The sequence below is a fragment of the Tamandua tetradactyla genome, chromosome 4 (assembly GCF_023851605.1).
Source record: "Tamandua tetradactyla isolate mTamTet1 chromosome 4, mTamTet1.pri, whole genome shotgun sequence".
In the NCBI taxonomy this organism is placed as follows: domain Eukaryota; kingdom Metazoa; phylum Chordata; class Mammalia; order Pilosa; family Myrmecophagidae; genus Tamandua; species Tamandua tetradactyla.
Genome location: NC_135330.1, coordinates 45,799,798 through 45,826,403, shown reverse-complemented (window position 1 = coordinate 45,826,403; position 26,606 = coordinate 45,799,798). Strand labels below are relative to the sequence as shown.

At 32.5% G+C, this 26,606-nt stretch overlaps 1 protein-coding gene across 1 annotated transcript in view; it reads left to right on the top strand.

Annotated features, from left to right (window-relative positions):
• Positions 1–26,606, top strand: part of BRINP3 (BMP/retinoic acid inducible neural specific 3) — a 553,553-nt gene that overhangs the window by 270,880 nt on the left and 256,067 nt on the right. Inside the window, exon 3 of the mRNA XM_077157266.1 lies at positions 23,018–23,208. Within this exon, the coding sequence (XP_077013381.1) occupies positions 23,018–23,208 (191 nt within the window). The remainder of the gene's footprint in view (positions 1–23,017; positions 23,209–26,606) is intronic.

Here is a 26,606-nt window from a genome sequence, read left to right as displayed (position 1 = left end):
TTACCAGCAATTTTCCAATTTGCCAGATTTTCACATATATAGCGTGAATAATTGAATGATGAGAATGACCCAAAACTGGAGTAATTGATTTTGATTGGGTGAATTCAGTACCATCTGGACATCCAGCTTTGCTAACTTTTAATTGACCCATTACTTTCCAAACAATCCTAATACCTACTTTATAAAATAGTTCCTCATGCTCAAACCAGAAAGGGGAAAGCAGTTATTAGAATACTTAATTGCAATCTTATTCAAAATTGAATAAATGAAATAAATGGCTGGTTTTGAATGGTAAATGCTCCTTTCTTTCAAGTGTTAATTTTATAATTACATAATGATGATGCCTTATTTCTTAATATTTAACTTGTGATTCTTACTGTCTCATTTTCAATCTTTATTGACTATTAATTCTATATTATCTTGTTATGGCCTTCTAGCTAGTATATGTTTATTTTGCAAAAAGTGCAACCATCTTCATTATTACAGCTGTCCCACTCACATCTGAATTATTTCTTTTTGATGAAACATTTCATTCAGATTATCAGCAGAGGGGTCATTATGCCATTTAACTTATGGTTTTGTGGATTTTAAAATATTAATGTCCCTAATAAATTTAAATGTAATTATTCTTTGAGGATCTTCTTGGCATGATCTTCCTATTAAATTTAACAAAAACTTAATTTCCATCTGCTGCTATATGCTCAAAGTTGGAAAATTCAAATAAGTAATTACTAGAGTTATCAATGTGTCCTCTACAGCATATAATAATACCTTGGGACACCCTCTATTCTCAATTTGATGGTGATATGCCAATTTATTTTATATGTTAGAATTTCATAATTCTATTTCTCTTAGTTTGGTGCATTTTAAAAGCACTATAAATATATTATCATTAAACATTTTTTATGGTCTTTAGTTCTGTTTTCTAAAACTCATAACAGTATTCAGCAGATAGGAGGTGAATTAATATATTCTGCCTCTTGAGAAAATATTTGCGTTGCATTTGCATTTATATATATATATACACACCCACAATGTTAATTATTCAAAAAGTATTCTTAGTGAAACTCTTTAATCCTGTGATACCTGCCTGTTTCATATTTATGGCCTGAGCAACACGAAAGGTGGAATAAATTGAAAACTTAGCTGAAATATCAATGCCATTTGGCATTGAGGGATGCCTAGTACTCTAGAACAGTAGTTTATATAAATTCAAAATAATTATACTGAATGATTTGAGCTAGTGCAACTGATTTTTTTTTTTTTTTTTTAGTTCTTTTTGAAGGCTTGTTGGACTTTATGTTATAGACTTTTGGAAAATTTACAATGTGGTGTCATTTTTCTTTTTAAGGAGTGCTCAACAAATTGTACCACAACTTTCTATTTAAAAAGAAAAAAGCCTGGCTTTACAGAATTGTCAGCAAAAACACTATCAATATGGAAATGTACAAAAATATAGATAAATAAATCATAGCTTTAACTATAGATGGAGAGAAATATGTTTTTAAATCGATCTATATTATATATAATTAAATTACGTATTTTATTGGAAAAGTGCTTGGTCTTACCATCATTTATCTCAGGAAGTAACATTATCTGTGGACTTTCTATATATTTTAAGAAAACCATCCCATTAACTGAACACAAAACTCTCCATCAGATTACTCCAGTTACACTTCAGCTACATCAAATTGTCTATGTAATTACAAAGAGGTGTGTATCCTCTTGACTTTATTTCCTCACCAACCTCTTTTATGCTCTTATAAAACCTCTAAAAAATATGAGGTAAATTTTTCTTAAATTTTAATTCCACAAATCTTCATTAAATTGTGTAAAATAAAAAGAAAAGATTTTTACATCACCTTTTATCGCAGACACCTGAACTAATATTCTAATAATTTCTTAAGATTTAACAGGAATTTTAGGCTCTTACTAGTGTTTTATGTTTAAAAATGCCATTACATTTTAATATCTATTATAAAATAAATGAAAATAATTTTAAAAGTGTTTTGACAGCTTTTGATTCTGGAAGAAGAATTAGACATGGTTTTCAATAATTCTCTTGCTCAGTACAATTAAAATTCCTAGAATTATGTATATAACAATCCCAAGATGACTCTAAGATGTATAAAGAACAAGGTGGACTTGCTAGAGACTTTGAAACCCAAACAATGACACATCATGAGTTTCCTCTTTCCCCTTCATATATACCAGTCTAGGAGCTAACAAATCTAGCTCCCTGGCAATGCCAAGAGGCACAGACAATAGAAGTCTCAAAAAGAACATGTTCTCCCTAGCCAAAGAACCAGAAAAGAGGTAACCTGGCATGATAGAACATTTTTAGATAGCTTCTCTATTCCAGCCAAACACCACAGGAAAAAACTGACCCCACCCCCACTCAAGCCAGTAAAACATATGGAATGTTCATATGTTGAGAATGTTCATGTTGCATGTTGACAGATTTTATTAATAAAAATAAAAGATGTTACTATGGACAAAAAGTGATAGTACATAATGAAAAGAATCAGTCCAGCCAGAAGTCACTATTTGTCTAAAATAATATGCACCAAACAGAGCTACAAAATATGAGAAACAAAACTGTTAGTACTGAAGAGAAACATAGAAAATTCCACAATTATAGTTCAAGTTCTCAATATCTTTCTCTCAACAATTAATAGAACCAATAGACAAAAACCAGAGGAGTATAGAAGAACTCAACTTTATCAACCAGTAAGGTCTAATTAATCTACTATTTATAGAGCAGCCCACCCCAAAACATCAGAATATACCTATTTTCCAGAACCCATGGAACATAGAACATATGTTGGCCTACAAGAAAAATTAAAAAAAAAATAAAAGAATTATAATCATCCAAAGTTCATTCTCTGACCACTATGAGGTTATACAAGAAGTCAACAACAGATCATTATCGAAGAAATATCAAACACTTGGAAATTAAACGTCAAACTAGTAACACTGCTAAATAAATCAAAAGTCAAAGAAGAAGTTTGAAAGTCACAATGCCACCCCAACCAAAAGGGGAAAAAGAAGTGTAACAAGTCAAGTAAGGTATCAGTGCCTGAGAGAGTTCAAATAGAGTCAAGAGGCCACTCTGGAAGCCACCCTTATGCAAACTTTGGCGAGACATTGCTACCTACCGTAACTTGCAAAAGCCAACCAAGACTATCATAGCCAATCTTAAAGAACACTTAGGGCATTATATAAGATTATAAAAGTTTCCATGCTCTAAAGCAACTTTCCGGAAACCTCCAGATGGGTCCCTGGACCAGAAAATCCTGATACTTATGGTGGCCCAACTCTCCAGAGTGTCAACTAGTTCCATCCCCCTATCCCATATTATCTACAGCCCCGTGTACATGAAAAAGTTAGAGAAAGATCAAAGATGATAGTGAAGTTATACAGAGAAGGTAGAGTTTTAAAAATGAGTATGACTGCTGAATATTACATTCATATTTCTTTTAGTCTCCAGTATCTTAGAGAAGCTAAAAGTAAAAACCTAAAATTGTAGAATTGTAATCCATACGAAACTCTGAAATCTTTGTACAACTGATTGTGGTAATGTGCTTTGAAATGTATTGCTTTTTTGTATATATATTAGTTTTCACAAAAAAGAAAAAAAGTCAATTGTGATGATAAAAAATATATATATATTCCTTCTAGTCCCGTGTATTCTGGAGCAGCTAGAAGGAAAAATCTGAGATAATGGAATGGTAGCCCATGACAAACTCTGGGATCTGTTGAAGAGGGCTTTGAAAATTATTGCTTTTTTCTTTCTTTCCTTTGCAGATATGCTATATTGTACTATTAAAAAAAGTCTACAAAAAAAGATCCCTGCATTTGGAAATAATTAATGTAGGCTATGTATATATTTATTCGGAACTCTCTGGCTACCAAAAAGGGCCACAGAAAAAAGTCCACAATCCCAGGAATTCTTTATTTCAGGAAGCAAAAGAACTGTAAGAAATCTCTCTTCTGATATTGTATATACAGAATTCTGATGGATGAACTTTACAAGTATGGATTTTTGTTCAGCACTGTTATTTAGTAAAGCCCTTAGAGGCCACTGAGGGGTTTGAGCTTATGTGTTCCTTTTCTGCAGCATGATCCAAATATTTTTTCATGCCGTTGTCTCTCCCCCAGTGATGGGAGGGGACTTCCTTGGGTTCGAAGAATAAAAAGGTGCATTATTTATAGAAAATTTTTAAACAATAAGAAAAATATCTAAACCATGTGCTTGGGTTTCTAAACAATGCCAATGATAAAATACTTCTGTCCTCATAATCTTCTGTCTAAATTTTAAATAATTTCTGCAGTTACTGTTGTGTTTTAATGATATAGTCATGTATACATGTTTATGCTTCAAATGATAACATTATAATTACTTAGCCCTACATAAAATTCAGTTTTACATGGGAAAAAAAGTAAATCAGAAATTCTTGTCCTAAATGAAAATGGAAACACAAACATCAAAAGTTGGCACAATTTAAGTAGTGCTGAGAGGGAAAATTATCCATTGAATCCTCACAATAGAAAAGAACCTCTATTATAAGTTATGTTCACAAGGATCTAAAAATAAAAGAACAGAATTAACTCAAAGCAAGCAAAGGTACAGAAATCATAAAGATAATAGTAGAAATCTATGAAATTGAAAACAGAAAACAGTAGATTAAATAAATGAAACAAAGTTGTTTTTTTTTGAAAATATCAAAAAATTGGCAAATCTCTAACAAGAAAAATAGAGAAAGGAGAAGACAAAAATTTTCACTATCAGGATTAAAGCAGTGGATATCACTATAAACCTGGTGGATTTCAAAAGGATAATAAAGTTATTCTACAAACTATATACACATTCATCTGAAACCTAGATGATCAATATCAGAAACAAAGCAGTGGCAATTACTACAAACCCTGTGAATATCAAATGGGTAATAAGATAATACTTCAAACTATACACACATACATCTGAAAACAAAATGAAATTGACCAATTTTTCAAAATTCACAAGCTACCACAACTCATCCAATATGAAATAGATAATTTATTAACTCTATGATTATTAAGGAAACTGAATTAATAACTTCAAAATTTCCACTAAAGAAATGTCTAGGCTCAAACAGTTTCACTGGAGAATTCTACCAGGTGTTTAAATAAGAATTATCACCAATTATATACAATCACTTCCAGAAAACAGAATAGGAGAGAACACTACCCAAGTTATTTTATTAACCTAGTATTACCCTGATACCTAAACCAGAAAAAACATTGCATGCAAAAAGGGAAACTACAGACCAATATACCTCATAAAATTTTTGCAAAAATCCTAAAAAATGTGCAAATAGAATTCACCAAATTATAAAAGGAATTATAAACCATGATCATATGGGGTTTAATCCAGGGCTGCAAGGCTGATTCAATATTTGAGGATCGATAAGTGTAATCTACCACATAAATAGGCTGAAGAAGGAAACTTCACATGATCATATTAATTGATGCAAAAAAAGCGTTTCGTAAAATTTAGCAGCCATTGTATTTCTATGTACTAAAAATGAATACATGGGCAGTGAAATTAAAAACACAATGCCATATACATTTAAAAAAATGCTTAGACGTAAGTCTAAAAATCATTCACAGATTTTATATGCTGAAAACTATGAAATACTGAGGAAAGAAATTAAAGTAAAACTCATGATCCATGTTTTAGAATAGCCAATGTGGCACAGATGCCAATTCTTCTCAGAATTGATATCTGGACTTAATACAATTCTTATCAAATCTCTGAAAGATTCTTTTGATGAGATTATTCTGAAATGTATATGTAAAAACACAAATAAAACTACAATAGCTAAAATAATTTTGAAAAAGAAAAATAAATTGGGAAGAATCAGTCAAATCAAATTTGTGACTTTATAAAGCAGCAGTGATCAATATCGTATGGTATTTATGGATGATAAATGCATGGACCAGTAGCAACGGCCAGAGAACCTAGAGATACACAAAAACATATTTTTTTTACAAAGATGCAAAAACAATTCAAAGAAAGATGAATAACCTTTTCAACAAATGATGCAGAAACAATCGGACATCCATAGGTTAAAAGAAAAAATTAAAAGAACCTTTATTAAATCTTGCATCTTACACAAAAATTACCTTAGTATGAATCATTGACTTAAATGCAAAATCTAGAACTATTAAGCTTTCAGGAAAAATAAATCACAGAAAAAAAATCTTTGGGATCTTGGGCTAGGCAAAAGCTCTTAGATTTGATACAAACAGTATGAACAACAAAAGAAAAAACTAATAAATTTCATTACATCACAAACTTTATGAAATTTCCTTTTAAGAGGGTGAAGATACAATGTAAAGATTAGGAGAATATATTTGCAACCCACATAGTTGATAAAAGACTATTATCTAGAATTTATAAAGAACTCTCAAAATTCATCAATAAAAAAATTCAAATAGAAAATGCTAAAAAGACGTGCCCACATATTCATGGAAGAGGATATGCAAATGGAAAAAATGCACATGAAAAGATGAACAACAGCATCATCCATTAAAAAATGCAAATTAAAATAAATCATGTGGATGCAAGGTGGTAGAATTCTCACCTGCTGTGGGGGAGACTCGGGTTCCATTCCCAATCCATGCACTTCCCCCAAAAAACAAACAAACAAGCAAAACAAACAAACAAAAAATTCAACAGGTGGTGCTGCAATAGCAGGATACTCAGATGGAAAAATAATGAATTGTGACTCTACCATACAGCATAAAAAATAAATAAATAAAAATAAAATAAATCACAAGTAGATATCACTGCATACCTATTAAAATAGCTAAAATTAAAAATAAAAATAAAAGAAAGTAGTGACAACACCAAAAGCCGGCACGGATGCAGAGAAAATGGATCACTCAGGCATAGTTCATAGAAATGTGAACTTAAACAGTTGTTTTGAAAAGAATTCAGCAGTTTATTAAAACAAAACAAAACGAACTAACTAAACATACAACCACCATATGACCCAGCATTTGCCCTGTTGGGCATTATGTCAGAGACATAAAGACAAAACTTATATACAGATGTTCACAGCAACTTTATTTGTATCAGCCCAAATGTGGAAACAACCCAGATATCCTTCTACAGGTGAATGTTGAGACAAACTGTAGAATATCCCTACCATGGAATGCTACTTTAGGAATAAAATTTAACAAATTATTGATATGCTTACCTTATGCCTTCGTGATTATAAGAGCTGTTATGCCCTTTGTCTGGCCATTTTGTTGTAGGAGAAAGGCCCTGTTCTGGTTAGCTGGCTGCTGAAATGCAATATACCAGAAACAGAGTGGCTTTTAGAAAGGGAAATTTAATAAGTTGCTAGTTTACAGTTCTAAGGCCGTGGAAAAGTCCAAATTAAAGCAAGTCTATTAAAATGCCCAAATTTTTATATTTTATAACCTCTTGTTTGTGGTTACCTTCACTCAACAAAAGTTACCTTCACTCAAGAAAGGCTGATGAGAAGAACTTCAGGGTTTCTCTCTCAACTGGAAAGGCACATGGTGAAAATTACATCTGCTAGCTTTAAATCTCCAAGTTTCTTGTTTTCATGAAGCTCTCCTGGGAGTGTTTTCTCCAAAGGTCTCTGGCTGGTGGACTCTGTGGTTCTCATGGCTGTTTCTGTCATGGCTCTCTCATTGTTCTGAAGTTTTCTCCAAAATACTTCCTTTTTTAAATGATTCCAGTAAAGCACTCAAGACACGTGTGGAATGGATGGAGTCACATCTCCATCTAATTAAGTTAAAATCCACAGTTGGGTGTGTCACATCTCCATGGAGATAACCTACGGGTGTGTCACATCTCCATGGAGATAACCTAATCCAGTTTCCAACCTACATTATTGAACAGGGATTAGGAGAAACAGTTGCTCCCACAAGATTGGAACAGGATGAAGACGTGGCTTTTCTGGGGTGCATAAATCCCTTCAAACCAGCACAAGCCCTAATGCGGATGAAGTCAGCCATTAACTAGCCTCAGCCCCAAACGTTTGTAAATCATCTGAACTAGATTCTGCTATTGAAAAATAACTTGTCTTCCTTCCTTTTGGCTTTAATTCTGAAGTGATAGCTCTGCCTCCCCTCCTTCCAGCTGATATTCTCCTATTGAAATAATAATGTTAACACTGTCTCCTTTTCTGCTTTGAACTCGCTATTCAAAATGACCCCATCTCCTCTTGCTAAAATCCTTAAAAACCTTAAATCCCCTAAATTTGGGGAGACAGATTTTAGACCAGTAGGCTGTGTGCTCTCCTACTACACACCTAGTAATAATCTCTTTTTCTCTTTGAAAAACAAGAACAAAAACAAAAAGCAAATTGATACCTCCGACAGATTGAATGAATCTCCAGGAAATTGTGCTGAGTGGAAAGAAGCCAGTCCCTAGAGATTATACATTATATAATGCCATTTATGTAACATTGTTGGAAATAATACTGTTATAGAAATGAAGAGCAGTTTGACGGTGTTAGGAGTTAAGGAAAGTGAAGTCAGGAGGAAAGTGGATATTGCATTGAAAGACATCACGAAAGATCCTTCTGCTGATGGAAATGTTCTGCCTCTTGACTGTGTCAATACCAGTATCCTGGTTGTAATATTGTACCACAGTTTCGAAAGACGTTACCAATAGAGAAAACTGACTAAAGGGTACCTGGTATCTCCCTGTACTATTTTTTTATGACTGCATATGAATGGACCACTACCTCAAAATAAAAGTTTAATAAAAATGGCTGTAGCATTCAACAAGTGCCATACTTACAGTCAGTTTATCCATTCAAAGAGCAACTATCGAAACTTGCTTTATGGCAGATGCTTACAATTATTTTATAGTATAAAGACATGCAATTCATAATTACTCTTTGACCATAGGTTTACCTAGAACCTTCAGATCAAATAAGACCTGTGAACTTCATCTCCTTTCTCTTGCTGAGTTAGCTGTTCCTATTTGTATGCATTGTCAGGATTTAGCACCAGTTTTGGAAAATGAGAAATACTCACTAAATATCTAATTAATTAATCAATTAACTCATTATAAAATAAAAATGCCCCATTTTCTAGATACTAACTTTCCCAGAGTCATTGACATAGAAGAGATGATGCAATCATAGAGAGTCAAGAAAGATTTGTGGCCTTATAAGAAAGATCTCTAAGAAGGAAACAATCTCTGGAACTGAAGCTGCTGCTTTGCTTGCTTCAAAACCATTAACCTTGTTAAATGGGCTTTGAAAATGGTCTTGGTTTTCTAGAGGGGCCATAATACATTACCACAAATTGGGTGGCTTAACACAACAGCAATTTATTTTCTCACATTTCCAGAGGCTAGAAGTCCAAAATCAAGGTATCCAAAGGGTCAAGCTTCTTCTGTGGTCTGTAGGGAAGAATCTGTTTCATGTCTTTTTTCTGGCTTCTGACAGTGGCTGGCCATCCATGGTGTTCCTTGATTTATGGTATAAATCAATCTTTGCTTCCGTAATCATAGGGCTGTCTTCTTTCTCTGTGCCTATTAGTGCCTCTTCTTCCCTCCAAAGAAGGACAACAATTATATTGGATAAAGGGCCTACCCTAATCCAGTATGGCATCATTTTTCATTTGCAAAGCCCCTATTTGAAAATAAGGTCATATCATAGATATTGGGGGTTAATATTTAAACTTATCCTTTTGGGAGACATGATTCAATCCATAAAAGTAACTGAATTTCTTCTGCAAGAAGGCAGAAGAAATCAGTGGTTAAATTGTAATAAAAGAATTGATTGAAAATCAGAGTTCCATGTCTGTTGGTGCTTTTCCCTGTTTTCCTAGTGCCAAAATTTATGTGGGTGAATTTAGCATTTGACTTTCTTATTTGACACTTATGCCATATGGTACTTTAAATCCTAAGGCACCATATTAATTGAGGAATTAATAGAGATAAAGAAAAGCACTTATGACATTTATCACGTAGTAATTTGCTCAATAAATGTCAGTTAGTATTCATGCTACATTTCATGATGTATGTCACTATTGTGGCAAATGGAATGTTAATGAATATAAATTGAAAATTTAATTTTTACTATATATTAAAGTATTGTTAATATATCAGTTAATTATATTAGCAGCATGAAACTTGCTTATGGTAATTATTTTGTAGACACTTTTCATTAAAAACTTACTCCTTTCAGGTTTTACTGTGTCTTGTATACCTGCAGAGTATTAACTATTTTTAAAATGAATCCATTTCTTGAAATCATCTTTAAAAAACTCAAACTGATGGTAGTTACATGGCAGATATTGGGAGTTAAATACTGTTAGTTTTTTACATCTATTTTCGTTTGTTCTTCTCAGCCTCTAATTTTTAGGGGGATTTAGAAAGTTAACTTAGTCCTCTCCTTGCAAAATGATATAATTTCATTTTCTTTTTCCCTTTTGTCTCCTCTTTTCTCCCCCTACAGTTATATGTATTCTTGCAGTTGTCTTCTCTTCCCTACCCCTCCCCGCCACACACACATACTCTTTCCTCCGTTTAGAGGAATTTCTTTAGGTACTTCCATGATTTTGGTTCAAATTTTAGGTTCCAATTTCATTTGCCACATAGTGTAACTCTCCATACTTTTTCTACATTTATCAGTTTTAGATTTGTTGATCCAATTTCCTTCAAAGTCAGTACTGAAGTAATAAGCCCCCAAAGTGTTTTTAGTTATTCTTATATTCAATGTCCAATCTTGCACTATTATAACATTTTTATCTGCCCTTTCTTCTCTCTTAATCCAATGCCACATGAGCTAAGATATACCTTTTTGTGTTTCAGGGATGTTTTGCTCTTTGCTCTTTTAAATTTTCCTCATTTCCTGCATAATTGGTCTTTATCTTTTAGGCTTGTTCATACTTTTTAATTGGATGTAACATATCTATGTATTTTGCCTATTAAATAAGTAGTTGAGCTTGTTCTTTTTCTTGTGATTATTCTTTATTTTCTATAAATATTTAAATTATTTGTATAGATTTTCTCAAATGAAAGAGTCCTATATGTCAAAGTTTTGTGTTAACCTATTTTTTGGTGTAAATTTGTTAGTGGTTTTCTTTAAAGTTTTTTATTGTAAAATATAACATATACACAAAGAAAAGAAAGGGAAAAAAAATTTTCAAAGCACATTTTAACAAGTAGTTACAGAGCAGATTTCAGAGCTTGTTATAAGTTACCATTGCATTCCTGGTATAAACCCCACTTAGTTGTCTAATAGGTCGTTGGATTCAATTTGCTAGATTTGTTTGAGAATTTTTGCATCCATGCTTATTAGAGAGATTGGTCTATAGTTTTCATTTCTTATAGCATCTTTAACTGGTTTTAGTATTAGAGTGATGTTAGCTTCATAAAATGAATTAGGTAGTTTTCCTTGTCCCTCAATTTATTTTGAAGAGTGTGAGCAGGATTGGTGTTCTTTTTGGAATGTTTGATGAAATTCCCCTGTGAAGCTCTCTGGTCCTGGGCTTTTCTTTGTTGGAAGCTTCTTGACAAATAATTGAATCTCTTTATTTATGATTGGTTTGTTGAGATCTGTTTCTTCTTAAGTCAGTGTAGGTAGTTCATGGGTTTCTAGGAATTTGTTCTTTTCATATAAGCATCCTAGTTTGTTAGCATATAGTTGCTAATAATATCCACTTATGATTTTTTAAAATTTCCTCAGGATCCATGATAACGACCTCCCTCTCAGTTCTGATTTAATTTATTTGCATTGATTTTATTGATTTTTAATAGAACTAATTTTTGGTTTTGTTGAGTCTTTCCCTTGGTCTTTTGTTCTCTAGTTTGTTTATTTCTACTTTAATCTTATTTTTTTCTTTGCCTGTTTATGTTGGGGTTAGTTACCTGTTCTTTCTTTAATTTTACCAGGTGAGCAGTTAAGTCCTCGATTTTTGCTCATTCTTCTATTTTAATATAGGCATTTGGTTTAATAAGTTTCCCCCTCAGCACTGCCCTTACTGCATCCCATACATTTTAATATGTTGTATTCTCATTTTCATTCATCTCCAGATATTTAGTGATTTCTCTCATAATTTCTTCACTGATCCACTGATTATTTAAGAGTATGTTGTTTAATCTCCATACATTTGTGAAAGTTCTGGTTCTTTCATGGTTGTTAATTTCCAGCTTCATTCTGTTGTGATCAGAGAAAGTGCTTTGGGTAATTTCAATATTATTAAATTTACGAAGACCTGCTTTGTGTCCCAGCACATCATCTATCCTGGAGAACATTCCATAAGCTCTAGAGAAGAATATGTATTCTGGTGTTTTGGGGTGTAATAATCTATGTATATTAGATCTAATTAATTTATCACATTGTTTAAGTTTCCTATTTCCTTGGTGATCCTCTGTTTGGTTGTTCTATCTATAGGGTAGAGTGGTGTATTACAGTCTTCCACTATTATTGTTGAAATACCCATAGCTTCCCTCAGCTTTTCTAAAGTTTTCAGATTTTGGAGCTCCTTGATTGGGAGCATAAACGTTTATGAGTGTTATTTTATCTTTGTAAATTGTCCCTTTTATTGATATGCAGTGCCTTTGTCTCTTGTGATGTCTTTACATTTAAGTCTGTTTTATCTGATATTAACATAGTTACTCCTGCTTTCTTTGGTTATAATTTGCATAGAACATCTTTTCCATTCTTTCAGTTCCAATCTATTATTTGTATCCTTGAGTAGAAGATGTCTTTTATAAGCAGCATACAAATGGATCATACGTTTTAATCCATTCTGCCGACCTGTATCTTTTTTTTTTTTTTTTTTTTTGTATGGGAAGGCTCCGGGTGACCAACCCAGGTCTCAGCATGGCAGGTAAGAACTCTGCCAACCTGCATCTTTTAACTGATGAGTTTGGTCCATTAATGTTCAAAGTTCTTACTATATAAACAGCTCTTGAATCTACTATCTAATCTTTTGGTTTTTATTTGTTGGATCTGTATATTCTTTTATAGCTCTCTCTTTTTACCTTTTGAATTACTTTTATGGGCATCTTCAGTTCTGTGACCTCCTCCAGACCTCCCTCTCCTGTCTTTTTTTTCCAGCTGACAGAACTTCCTTTAATATTTCTTGTAAGAAAGGTCTCTTGTTGACTTGTTCTCTCGGGCTTTGTTTGTATTTGAAGATTTTAATTTCTCACTCAGTTTTGAAGGACAACTTGATGGACACTGAAGTTTTGGCCAGAAGCCTTTCTCCTTTAGAATATTAAATGTATCATACCACTGCCTTTTCACCTCCATGGTGCCTGTTGAGTAATCTAAACTCAGTCTTATGTGGTTTACCTTTTATGTAGTGCATTGATTTTCTCTTGCTATTTTCAAGACTTTCTTCTTCTCTTCAACATTTGACAGTCTGATTATTGTGCATATTGGAGTGGATCTATTTGGATTTATTCTGTTTGGGGTATGTTGGGCATCCTTGATTTTCATATTTATGTCTTTTATAAAGATGGGAAGTTTTCTCTGATTATCTCTTCAACTAACCTTCATAGTCCTTTATTCTTTTCTTCTCCTTCTGGACACCAATGGTTCTTATATTTGTTGTGTATCATTTTCTTGAGGTCCAGCTCCATTTTCCATTTTTCTTGCCATTTGTTATTGCACTCTACTTCAATTGTTCTGTCTTCTATCTCATTTATCCTCCCTTCTGCTTCTACAAGTCTGCTATCGTGTGTCTCTAGTTTATTTCTAATTTGATCTACAGTATATTTCATCTCTGTGAGATCTATTTAATCTTTCTAATTCTTCTTTATGCTCTTCTAGTGCCTTGTTGATATCTTTTATTTCTTTATAAATATCCTTGAATAGTAGTTCAATATTCTGTATGTGCTCTGGTGTTTTGACTTGGTCATTTAGTTTGACCATTCCTGCTTGGATCTTTATGTTCTTTATGATTTTCTGCTGCATTCTTGACATTGGATTATCTCAGTAAGGTTGTTTTACGAGTTGGTTTCCTTACTCTTTGAAGTCTTGTAGTTACTTGGGCTTCATTGATGGTCCCCTTTTGTTCTTGGTTTGTCTGTAATTCCCTATTAAACAAAGGTCCAGATCTCATGGGGGAGGGTGTAATTCTACTTGTGGCTGTATTAAAAGCAAGGCAAAAAAGATGCACAGATGGTTCAGCTAAAGAATGCCCACCTGTCATGCAGGAAACTCAGTTTCAGCTCCTGGCCATCTGACTGCTCAACTACTCCCAACCACCTCCCCCTTTCTCTCTCATCACCTGCCCCTGCATATACACAGTCACACACAAATTCATACATTACTTTTAAAGCCTACCTTTATTCATCAAAAGTGCTTTTACTCTATAGAATTAAGGGCATTAGTTTTCAAACTCTTGCTAGGTATGCAATTTTTGAAAAGTTATGTAATTTGTACCACAGTTCTGACATTTATGAAAAGAGTACTATACATACATCACTATGTGACAGTTTAAACCTCATAGACTAATATCTTTAAACACAAGTCTAATTAAATTTAAATTTGCAATTCCACGTTGAAATCAAAGTTAAAAAGTTATTTGACAATCAAAATTCATTATCACTGAAATGAAAATTTTGCTTTTTGGATGTCAAACTTTAAACGTATTGTCTATTTAGTGGGTAATGGTACTACATGTAAAAGTTTTTAGGAAAAAAAACTAGTAAAATATACATTGTATATTTATTTTTCCCCTAGCAAGAGGGGAATTGGGTTTGTACAAATCAGAATTCTTCCCTTCCCTTATGGTTGACACTGATGTGCGGCATTTAAGGTCCTCTTATAATTGAAATAGCAGGGATTATTGAAATCAGGGATTGCATAACAGAAGCACTGAATAATACCATTTCACATTTCACTGCATTAAGAGGCAATTGTAATACTTTTTTCAATATTCAAGTATATGTGTAAGATATTAGTGGAAGTAGATTGTTACCTAGAGTTTAGTAATTGTCAGTTTAAAACAATTAAACTGTCAGTCACTTGAACACTCAAAGAGGTTAGTTGGGAAATGTATTCCTCCAATGAGCTTAGTTTTCTATGAAATTTAGCCAGAGTGTGTGCTCACAAGCCAGAAACTGAATCCATTTTCATATTCAAGTGGTTATTTTACTTTAGTTTACATGATGAAATTTACTCATTTGTTAATTCTGTATGCATTTGTTGAGTGACTACTAAGGCTCATGCGAGCTCTGAGTTTTAAGAACACAATAGTCATAAAAAGAAGATAAAATCTATGTCTATGTAGAGCTTATTGTATAATGGAAGATGCATACACTAGTCAAATCCTTGTATGGGTAAGTATAATAAGTGACAGGAAGGAAAATAAAATCTTCTATGAGCACATGTAGCAAGTGGATCTGAATTATTTGGAGATGGGATATGGGAGAGATAAGACAGTAATTTCCCCAGGTATTATTACTGGTGTCTTTGAAGTCTGTATAGAGTGGCTGATATTTAAAACAATTATTTTATATAAATCCAAGACATGGATATTGGAAAGTCTAAATATATATTAGACATATATATTTTTTCAATTTGTAATCCATAGACTGATGGTAATATCCGGAGTAAAGTGACATTATCAATTTGTAGTTTGCAAACTTTTTGTGTGTGAAGTGGTATTCTGACAACTGAAGCCTGATTCAAGATTAAAGGTTATCATTGTGGGAATGGATAATTAATACCTTATAAAATTAAGTTAAACATTTTCTAAAAATTAATTTTTTTCATGATATACCTGTATCTGATTTCCCTATCACATTTGGGTGAGAAAGATATAAAACTAAGAGCAAGAAGAAATAAATTATACTTATCTTAAAATGTTTGATCTTCTGTACAACATACTTTAATTTGCCTTAACTATGTGGGGAAAAACAAATTTTAAGAGTTTGCTTTTAAGTCATTTTTTATTTTTTTACATGGGCAGGCACCAGGAAATGAACCTGGGTCTCAGAATGGTAGGTGAGAACTCTGCCACTGAGCCATCGTTGTCTTCTTTAAGTCATTTCTAAATTTATTTTAAGGAAAATATATATTCTCCTAAATTGAATTACTATTCAATTTTTAGTTTTCATATCTTTTATTATGGGACATTTTCATAAAAAGATCAAAACTTTGTATTCATATTCTCTAAAAATGTAGTTACTTTGAAAAGATACTCAATCTTGCATCTTCACATCGTGACTTGAAATAAAGCAAGATATGAAGTTGCAATTTGTTGAATGCTTCAATAATTAATTGGTTAGCTACCTTGATATTAATCATAGATATTGAAAGTTTGATCCAATGTTTTAGGTAGACATTGAGCCATCATAAAGAAATATCAGTGAAATGACTTCTTAAATGCTTGGAGAAATTATTAGAAAGCACAATGATTTTCTATTAGCAGAATCTACTCTTTTGATACTCATCCCCCTGAGCACTTTATTTCTTAGTCTATGTCTGGACCAAGAAAAACAATTTGCAGATTATTTGAGTGTGATTTTACCGATTATTTCATGTGTTAATTTTATTCATTAAAAGCTATTGCTTTGACCAGCAATGTTTATTTATATTTAAATAGTTGATATCTGGAGACAAAATTCTGCGACTCCACAAAGGATAAACATACATTTACTAAGATGTGAAAAATGTTCCCCACACCATTCTAGTTAAGTTTTAGAAAATGTTCTTTTTCAAACAACTTTAAAGAGTCAGGATTATTAGACCTATGGTTATAGATGAAGTGTCTTTACATAACTGGCTTTGAGAACTTACAAAAATTCATATGTTGGTGAGGAAATGACTCTTTAGTTCTATGACTCCAAAATCCATTTATTTTGACAAACTGATACAGGCACCCTCAAATACTGAAATTCATGCGTGGAATAAAAATATTTCCAAGATAAAAAATTACTTCTGTAATTATGAATGTAAAAACAAAAGATGTTTGTATTTGCTTATTGCTTCTTTCAGAGAGAATCAAAGTACTTTAGCTCATTTGTATTATGCTTCTTGATTTGTCTACATTGATCAATACTGACTAAATCTGTACAATCATATTAATATGATCAAGGAATGATTACATGTTGATATAATATTTTACAGTGCATGAGGTTCTTTATATTCCTATTAAATGAAGTACCTTTGGAAATAATAGCAGTGACTGTGATAATTGAATTCTGTGGTTTTCTCCCCTTAAATTTTGAATAAAACTCTAATTAAGGAACTTCAAAAAGTGATTAAAAACTATTTAGGATAAAATTTAATCATTTTCAGTTATTTCATTGCCCCACAAGTTTAATATATTTGAAGAATTCGATGTGTTTAATCCTAACTACAAAATAGAACTTCCTTTAAATATTTCCAGTAACCAATATCTACCTTATTTGATTCAGTGGCATAGTCAATAGTCTACAGCTATAATGAATCCCTGTTTCTTTACTGGGATGGGCAGACATTTTATTGCAATCTTATTATTTTTCTTCTCTAGTTTGTTAGCTCAAGCAAAGCACAACAACCATTAATTGGCCCTTCTCAGAAAGATTGCATGTAAATAGTCCACTTAAAAGTATATTTTGCTTTTAATTTTATAGATTCATTCTGCTGAATGCCTAGCTTCAACCCAAAACAACTACCAAGATTTTAAAATTCCAACTACTGTTAAATAAAACAAACAAGTATGGATGTGTCAGAAGGCAGAAGGGTAAGAGAATGAATTCTCTACTCTTGATTCTCTGCCAACTGCTTAACATACAGCTGCTTTAAAAACTCTGGCTTCAGACCTGCAGTCATCCAGGCCATTAGCAGCATTTCCCTTTTACTGGCCCAATGGAAAACAGCATCATTTGAGAGATGTGGAAGCTTTGCAGAAAGAACATTAACAGCCACTTATATATATATCAGTTACATATAATAAAGCCATGGGAAACTAGCATTGATTATTAGTGGCATTTCTTAAGTTGTATATGATTTTTATGAACATAATTAGAAGGTTATTTGCTACTAAAGATAGGCAAGTCAATTTATGACTCATGTTGAATTTGTTCACAGCGGATTTGTGCTTGAGTAATATGCTTCAATTTTATGCTATATCTGCACATTTTAATGAATATTGATGGAATTAAACTTATGGGCCAACAAATGTAGTAATGTGAAAGTAAATGTAATAATAACCTTTATGGCTGTTGATAAGCAAATTGATGTAGTGTAAATTAGCAGATAAAGATAAAAATCTTTTAAGCAAATATATCATCTGGTTTTGTCAATATTTTTTCATACTGCTTTTTCTTTGGTATTGAGTCAAAAATTCCAAATATTGACAGTGACAGAGCCCCTGTTTATTAGTAACTGAATATTTATACATTCAATTTTAAAGAAATCATGGTAGTTAAATGCTTCGAATACACTTAGTACCCTTATGTGTATCATAGAAATTAAATGCCAAAAAGGAAGATTAATGGCAACTTGACAATTATGTAACCACTATTTAGATAGAATTCGCTGATGTCATTTTTGTTTTTCAACCTTTTTTTATGAGCTGGTTGGGGATAAATGATAAATTCGTTGTGGAAAAGTAAACATTACATGGACTCACATAAAATAATTGGTACTTGCAAGTCAGAATTTTTAGAAGCAAACACACAGCTCTAATAAACTAATAGATTCTCCTTAGAGCCAACAAAACATTTTCAAAGTAATGCTTTCACTGAACTGGCTGTAGTCCTTTGGTATATTCTACAATATAGTTGTGCCTCTAACAGGGCTGATTTATGAAACTCGAATGATTGTGTTTATTTCATTTAAAGACTTTCAAAAGTTACAATGTGAAGATGCTTATGTTCTGCAAAGATTCCAACTACAAAGAAGCACTTACTTGGATACAAAAATGTTTTTTATTTAATATAAACAGAAAGCATCTGGGTATAATCCTGAGATGCCTTTAGGTGAAATACTCTCATTATGATGATTACACCCAACAATATATTTTCAATTCGGCAGTCACTGCCTTGTTTTTCCAAATATTAATGAAGTCATGTTCTTGGTATAATTGAGGTGAATCTTAACTTAAGGGAAAAAAATAATTTAGAAAAACAATCATAAGGTACCAGTTCATGTATAACTATTAGCTGTCTTCTCAAGTTACCCCAAAGCCAAAATGTTTTACATCATAGTAGACTGCTAGAAAGCAAGCAAACAAACCAAGTAACAATCTTAGAGGCCTAGTATTACAAAATGTATGTCTAATACATACAATTGTCCATCCTGGTGCTGCAGGTGTATGGGTTAGGGGGGTGGCAGAGAAGGGTGGAGTTTCAATTTTCTGTGTTCATCAAGGTTCCAGGTGATCATACAAGCTCAGACTTCCTTGGACAGGGTCATGTGTGCACATCAACTCTAAGGGGCTCTAAGAAATGAAATCTTCTCTGTGCCCAGAAAGAAAAGAATCTCAGTCTTTATAATGATATTTAATATCTCCTACTTATATTTGTACTTCACTGTCCACTGATGACTTCACTGTCCACTGATGACTTCCATCACTTAAAGTGTTTTATTACCATTTCTCAGGATCATTGCAGTTTCTATCTGGGTTTTCACCAAAAGCTCAGAGATTGTAATAGTGATCATGTATCACTATAGTACAAATGAAATGTACTGAATAGGTAGGAGAGCTCTCTCAGATCTCAACATAGCTTTTATGTTTTCTGTACAAACTACACTTAATAAATATACACAATAGAAGTGCAATGTTTTACTTCATGCTTTATATTAAAAACATCAAAAAATCTTGAGGAATTTTATATAAAGCTCCTGAGTTAAAGAGAATGATATGCTGTAGTTATGAATGATACTGGATTTATCTCCTTATTTAATTGGTTGGTTAGTTAGTATATTTAGTTCTCGTCTTAGGTTGGTGATGCCTCAGAGAATTTATTCTTTAATTGTGGTTGTTGCAAGATAGAGACAAGGTATCAATCAGAAGGAATGGGAAAGTATCATGGCCAACTCAAATGTTACAAGGTGAATTGAGGCAATTAATTGAGTTTAACAGATTAAGATGATAAAAAGTATCTGAAAGATGAAAAAAGGTCCCTGGAAGTTTGTCCACAGTCTTAATGTCTTCTTAGCCTTACAATGCATGTTCATCTAAGAGAACAGAAAGTATATTCAAAGTGAATTAGAACAGGAAAATTCATATCAAAGAATAGTTATAAATTGGCTTGAGGAGCTGTATTAAATGAGCTACTGCATGCTTGTACTTTTGCACATGAAAACATTTTAAGGCCTTTGAAGTATACTTTACTCTTTCACATTTTGTCCCCTTTCAGGCCTCTAGGGCAGAGATTTTCTCATATTCATCTATATTGCAATATATTTGCAATGTTTCTGGTAATTGTGGACAGTAAATAGTAAACAAAATATTTTCTTGGGAAGGCCGATTCTGCAAACAGACAACTGATCTCAGAAAATGGTCTAATATATTTGATTTAGCTCTTTTGTGTTATATCTGTTCTTTGTCAAATTTAAGGGAATCAAAGCAAAAAAAGTTATTAATACTTCAGGTCAATATACTTCAGATAATGGGTTTGAATTTGTATATGTATTAATCAAAAAAGATAAGCAGAGTTAATATTGTACTCTTCTACTACCTTTTTACTACCAGTCATCTAGCAAGTAATAGCAGTTTGGAAAGGGTTTATAATGGATATAAAATATCACCCAGTGAATAAATATTCTTGGTTGTTTAGAGTTTGATTAATGAATTTAGCAGGTCAAAACTTAATCTATGAATATGCATATAAAATGTAATAAATTTAGCACTTTAAACCACTGACAAATCATGACACAATTTTAAGTTCAAGTTACACTACTCTCCCTTGAACAACTGTAAACTTTTTTTGAGAAAATGACAGTAAACGTTTGAGGTTAAGCTTGTTAACTTTTGTAATTAATGAGTTTAGATCATGGTTATCCTGGTACAATAAATAACATGTTAGAATTCTTATAAAGCTATATATGTGTGTGTGTGTATACATATATATATATATATCTTGTGATACAGCATGAAAGACTGAAACTTAAATATTTGGTTTTAAATGGTCTCTTTGACAATATGTTAATATATATATGCACACACATTTATATATATATATATATATATACACACACACATACACACATATATACTCTATATATTCTACATAAAAGACATATGCAAAAGAAATTCAAAATTTGATATAAACCCAGGTTTGGAAATATAACGAAGACCGTTCTTACTCTCTTTTAAGGAAATGTGAATTTCCATGCTCTAAAAGCCTACCTTTACTGAAAAGAAATATTTTATGTAGATTTTTAAAGATAATATACAAAATCATCTACATCAGTAGCTCTTTAAAAGCAAGGTCCTCAGAATGGCAGTGTTGGCATGCACTGTTAAAGTGTTAACTCTTGGCCCCATCCCAGACCTAATGAATAAGCAACTATAGGGTAGCATTTCCAGTCATTTTGATGGATGCTGAAGTTCGGGAACCATTGGTAGATCAATACTATCCAAACTGTTTAGATCAGCTGTTTTTGGGGAAGAGTTAGAAAGGGTTTTTGAATGAAGGAAGCACTAAGTTCATTTATGTTCAGGTCAGTGTCTTCCCTAGATTCCTTAATTAATCTGATCTCATAATTGTTTATAAAAACTAGATTAACTTTGCTGTCACATGTGTGCAACATGTGCAAAATATTCATAGTTAGTGTCGCTGTCAGGAACATGCTTCTTCATCCTGGAAGCATTTAAATTTCATCATTCTGTATGAATCCTTTCCCTACCTCCCTGCACTTAGCAGCTTTTCTTCTTTCAGTTGTCAGCCTTAATACTGCCTCTTCCTGGCCACCTAAGGTAAAAATAGGATAATGCCACCTGTAGCTCTGTTGCCAAAGAGAACAGGCTGTACAGTTCATTGCACATATCACAATCTGAAATTTCATTTTTGAAAACTAATTTCATGTCTTTGTCTATTTTTTAAGCTCTTCTAAAATATAATATATATCCTTCTTTAGAATAAGCACCAGATGGGTCTTGTGCACAGGTGTATCCTCATCATGAACTGTGCTTGGCACATTGCAGGCATCTGAGGAACTTTGGTAAAAATGTAAATAAATTTGGCACATGCTTATTTAATATTTAATAAACATCTTATGTGCTAAATATTGAGCTACATTATACAACCAGCACTGTTAATTCAGATGGAGGGAAGAGCTTCTCTGTGGATGGTATTCAAATTTTTATTAGACCATTTCTCAGAAAAATACATATAGCTGATATCATGTGATCCAGTTCACCGTAGTCCTTTTCCAAAGCATTATTATATTGATTTTGACTCAATATAAATGCATTGAGGTTTTGTAAACATAATTACCATTTCTCTAATGTAGCCCAATCTATCCATAAAGTCATTTTGCTTCTTGAGAAATTGTTAATCAAGTTGAATTTATGTTTAAAAACGTTATAAACAAATATTGTAAAGAAAAAAGTTTCCCGTTGTTCAGTTTTTAAGTTTCATAATATCCTTGAGGTTTTACAAGTTTTCATTTTATAGTGAATAGAGAAAAGAATAATTAGAGTGATGAAGATAAAATGCATTCTCTTTTTACAATTTCCCTTAGAAAATGACAAAATATTACCTTAGTTTTTCTATTTTTGAGTAAGCCTACATTCATATTCTATGCATGGTAAAATAATATTTTTACAAATAAGTTTTTCTTGGGAAAAAGAAAACCAGTAGAAACTGTTCACTTTAAATACCTTGTCTTTAGGTTTTATAGCATTCACCAGTCAAATTCATTCTAGATACTGCTTCTCCTACTCGTAGCACATGACATATTGTTACAAGCAAAAAATTGTTGTAATGTAGTGACCCCAGCTAAGCTACCCAGTGAACTCTTCAAATGAAAGCATTCAGATAGATTATGTACTTATGAATAAAAATAAATTTGCTTTTCAGGGAGTTTGGCCGCTGGAAAGTAAATAACCTTGCAGTCGAGAGAAGAAATTTCCTTGGCTCCCCTCTGCCTCTTGCCCCTGAATTCTTCCGCAACATAAGACTTTTGGGACGTCGACCTACCCTTCAGCAAATCACAGAAAACCTTATCAAGAAGTATGGGACACATTTCTTGCTATCTGCTACTCTGGGAGGTACGACTCTTTGAAAATACTTGTGCCTGTGTGTGTTTATGCATAAAAACATATAAATCAAAGTAAAAATGTCATTAGTTCAGATAGCTACAGTATCAACAATAGCTAGGATGTATTCATTAATTTATTCAAGCCATTTATTGAGTGACTTTTAAGTACCTTGTACCGTGCTCACAATTGTAACATAGATGAATATTATTTAGTACATATCTGAATGCAATTTGCAGTCTAATAACATGCATTAAATATAGGCACAATTATTACTTCCTTACAATACAAGGAGATATAGAAATGTTTATTAAAAATGTGAGTGACCACAAGGGAAAGTCATCACTTCTAGCTACAGAGAGCAGAAAAGTCTTCCTAGAGTAAATGTATTTTAGATTGAAGTTGATATGAAGCCTTGAAAGAATAAATGTGTATTAAGATGCATGATAAGAAAGTAGAGATTAATGCACCACTTCTTCCTCAATAAATTTTTAAATTCAAAAAAATTAAGACAGCTGTTGTTCAATATTATTTTATATTGGTTTTATCACGATCATACATGGTTCATCATTTTTAACACCCTTAAATGACATTCAGGGAATTAATGTGTAATAGGCAAAACAACATTTTCCTAAATTTACCTAAAAACACCCCAGGATTCTATGTAAGTATTTAAATCTGTGCATGTCTTCAAATATCCAACTATTGTCTTTAGAAATAGATGCTCGACTTTCCTATGATAACGAGATCGAATAACATTGGCTATGAAAGCCATAAAGACAGTCTAGACGAGAGACCCTGCTTCCATATCAGTTTCTCAATAACTTTACAGAAGCCTGGCAGGCTGACTTAAACTAATGGTGCAGTAGCATATGAAAGGTCACTTGCTCTTTATTTTCCGTGTCTTAGAGAATGAATCTTTTTCTTTCCTTCACCTGTCAATCCAGTCTGTCACCAAGATGTGCCAGCTAAATTCCTCTACACTTTATCCCAAATCAAACTTTATCCTGACCTCCACCTAGCATTCCTAGGCCAAGTTACCATCATTTACTCCTAGAATACTCCCTGTACCATCCTCCAAATACATTTTTTTTAACTTGAATCAGATCATATCATTCCCTGTTTTAATTAGAATCTTGAACTGATCTCTTAAAATGAAATTCTTTTTTTTTTATGATTTACAGGGCTCTACATGAATGATCTAACCATGGCATTCATATCAGATCTTACCTCACTCTTCCTCATGCTTTAATTTTTTTAGCCACAATGACCTACACAGTTCTCTATTTAAATGTTACTTTTTCAGACAGTCCTTACCTGAGCACCTTATCAGCAGTATACATTTTGCTCAATTATGTTGTGGTCTTCCTTTGCATTCTTCTTAATATTCCTTATTATGGAAAATCAGTTTACTTATTTGTCTGTTGGCTTATTATTTGTCATCCTTGTATATTTTCCTTGAAAAATTTACCAGCATTTTTCACAACTTTACTCTAGTGACTATAGTTCTGCTTGGTGTACATAGTGGGTTGTTATTTAATATTTGTTAATGAACAAGTGAAACCACACTTTACCAGGGGGTTGAGTTTGTCCAGTTCACTAGATGTATACCAAACATTCATGATATAAACAGAGAATAATTGATATCTTAATTCACAGAGGAGGTCAAATGAAAGAAGCTAATTCAGAGAGCCAAAAAAGCAGGTCAGTATCACAAGTCAATATTCAGAATAGGGTATAGTAAGGACCCAAGAAAGTGCAGTGAACAAGTGGTAGAGAAGTTGGGTAAGTAGTAGATCCATAGACACATTTAGGGAATGTAAATTTTCTGTGTGACCTTAAGGAATTTAAGGTGGATAGTATAGTTTAGGGGCGATAGGTGAACACAAAATGCTTGAGGCTCTGAATGTTCACTATTTCTCCAATATTTTCTTCCATAAAGGAATAATAATAAAATAATAAGTTAAAGAGATCAGACACACTTGTATTTAATCCTGATTCGTCCTCCTCCTTTTTTTTTTTTTTAACCATCTGTGAGACTTTTAAAAACTGTTAAGTAACTTCTCAGGTTTTTAATTTCCTTGGCATTAGAAAGGTATAGAGTAATAATTGTGTATTATGGTCATGGAAAGTTTAGGGTTAATGAGTGAAAATGTCTTTGGCATTGTATGTAACAGAATTTAAACATTCAATGCATTTGAACTATTATTGCTATTACAACAGCGTGGATAGCCAAAAAATCACCACATATTCCAATAATTGTGAAAACAATGATTATAGGAAGGCTGTGCTTAGTAATGTCAATTATTATTAATGCAATGAAGTAAAAAGAAAATTAAATTATTTCTGTACTTTATTTTTAAAAGTCCACGCTTTTAAAATACATACTTGGCTTTACTACTATTTTGTCAACAATGATGAGCATTTAGAAAAATTTCAGAGCGTATATTCTCCAAATAAGAATTTGAAGAAAGGGACAGAGGGATGGCAGAAGACATAAAAAAAAAAAGAAGAATTCTCATGAACAGTTTTGTTTCTTAGTACCAAAATTACAGCAAATCTTTCTATTTAATTGTTTTATTGTTTACTTAAGGGGAAATGCATATATGAATAGATAAAAATACACAAGAACTAGATAGATTCTTCCGTGTTGAAGATATTTGCTTCCTACCCAAATATTACTATTTCATTGCCCCTCTAGAAAATTGTCAGTTTCACTCACCTGCTATTTGCTGAGTAATCCTTGGATTTAGTGTTCACGGTGTATTTGCTGTGGGAATCCTTTTCTTCTCAAAATGTTTCTTATATTCTCCTTCAGGAATCTCTTTTGGCTGATGTTACTAATTCAGCTAAAAGGCATGAAAGTATTTAAGTAACTTAAGGATATACACTAATTGCAATTAAAATCATACCAAGTATAATTCAGGCAGTTTAAATTTTGATGTTGTAATTACATTAAAGCTTCTTTGTTGGCTATATGTAAATGCGTTTAGCGTCATATGTTCTGCCTGATTGATCATAAACTTGTATTTCTACTTTTGTTTTCTTATATTGGAACTCATCCATTCTCTCTCTCTTTCTGCCTCTTTCTCTCTTTCTGCCTCTTTCTCAACCAATCTCTGTCTCTATCAATCTCTCTCCACTTCTTAATTGACTAAGTCCAAAGAACAACCATAATACAAGCACACTGAGAATGCCATGTAAATAAGCAAATCTTTAAGCAAAGCGGCAATTATTTTGTAGCAGGATTTTTCCCAAGAAACTAGATCTTTAGAGTGAATTTAATGTTGAGTGTATTATACTCACTGCCAGAATGACACTTGTGAAAAGCAACTTTTTCTTTCCAAAGAGGTATTTGGTACATCATATTATTGACTTAGACATAAAATTTTGAATGGCATATTTGAAGT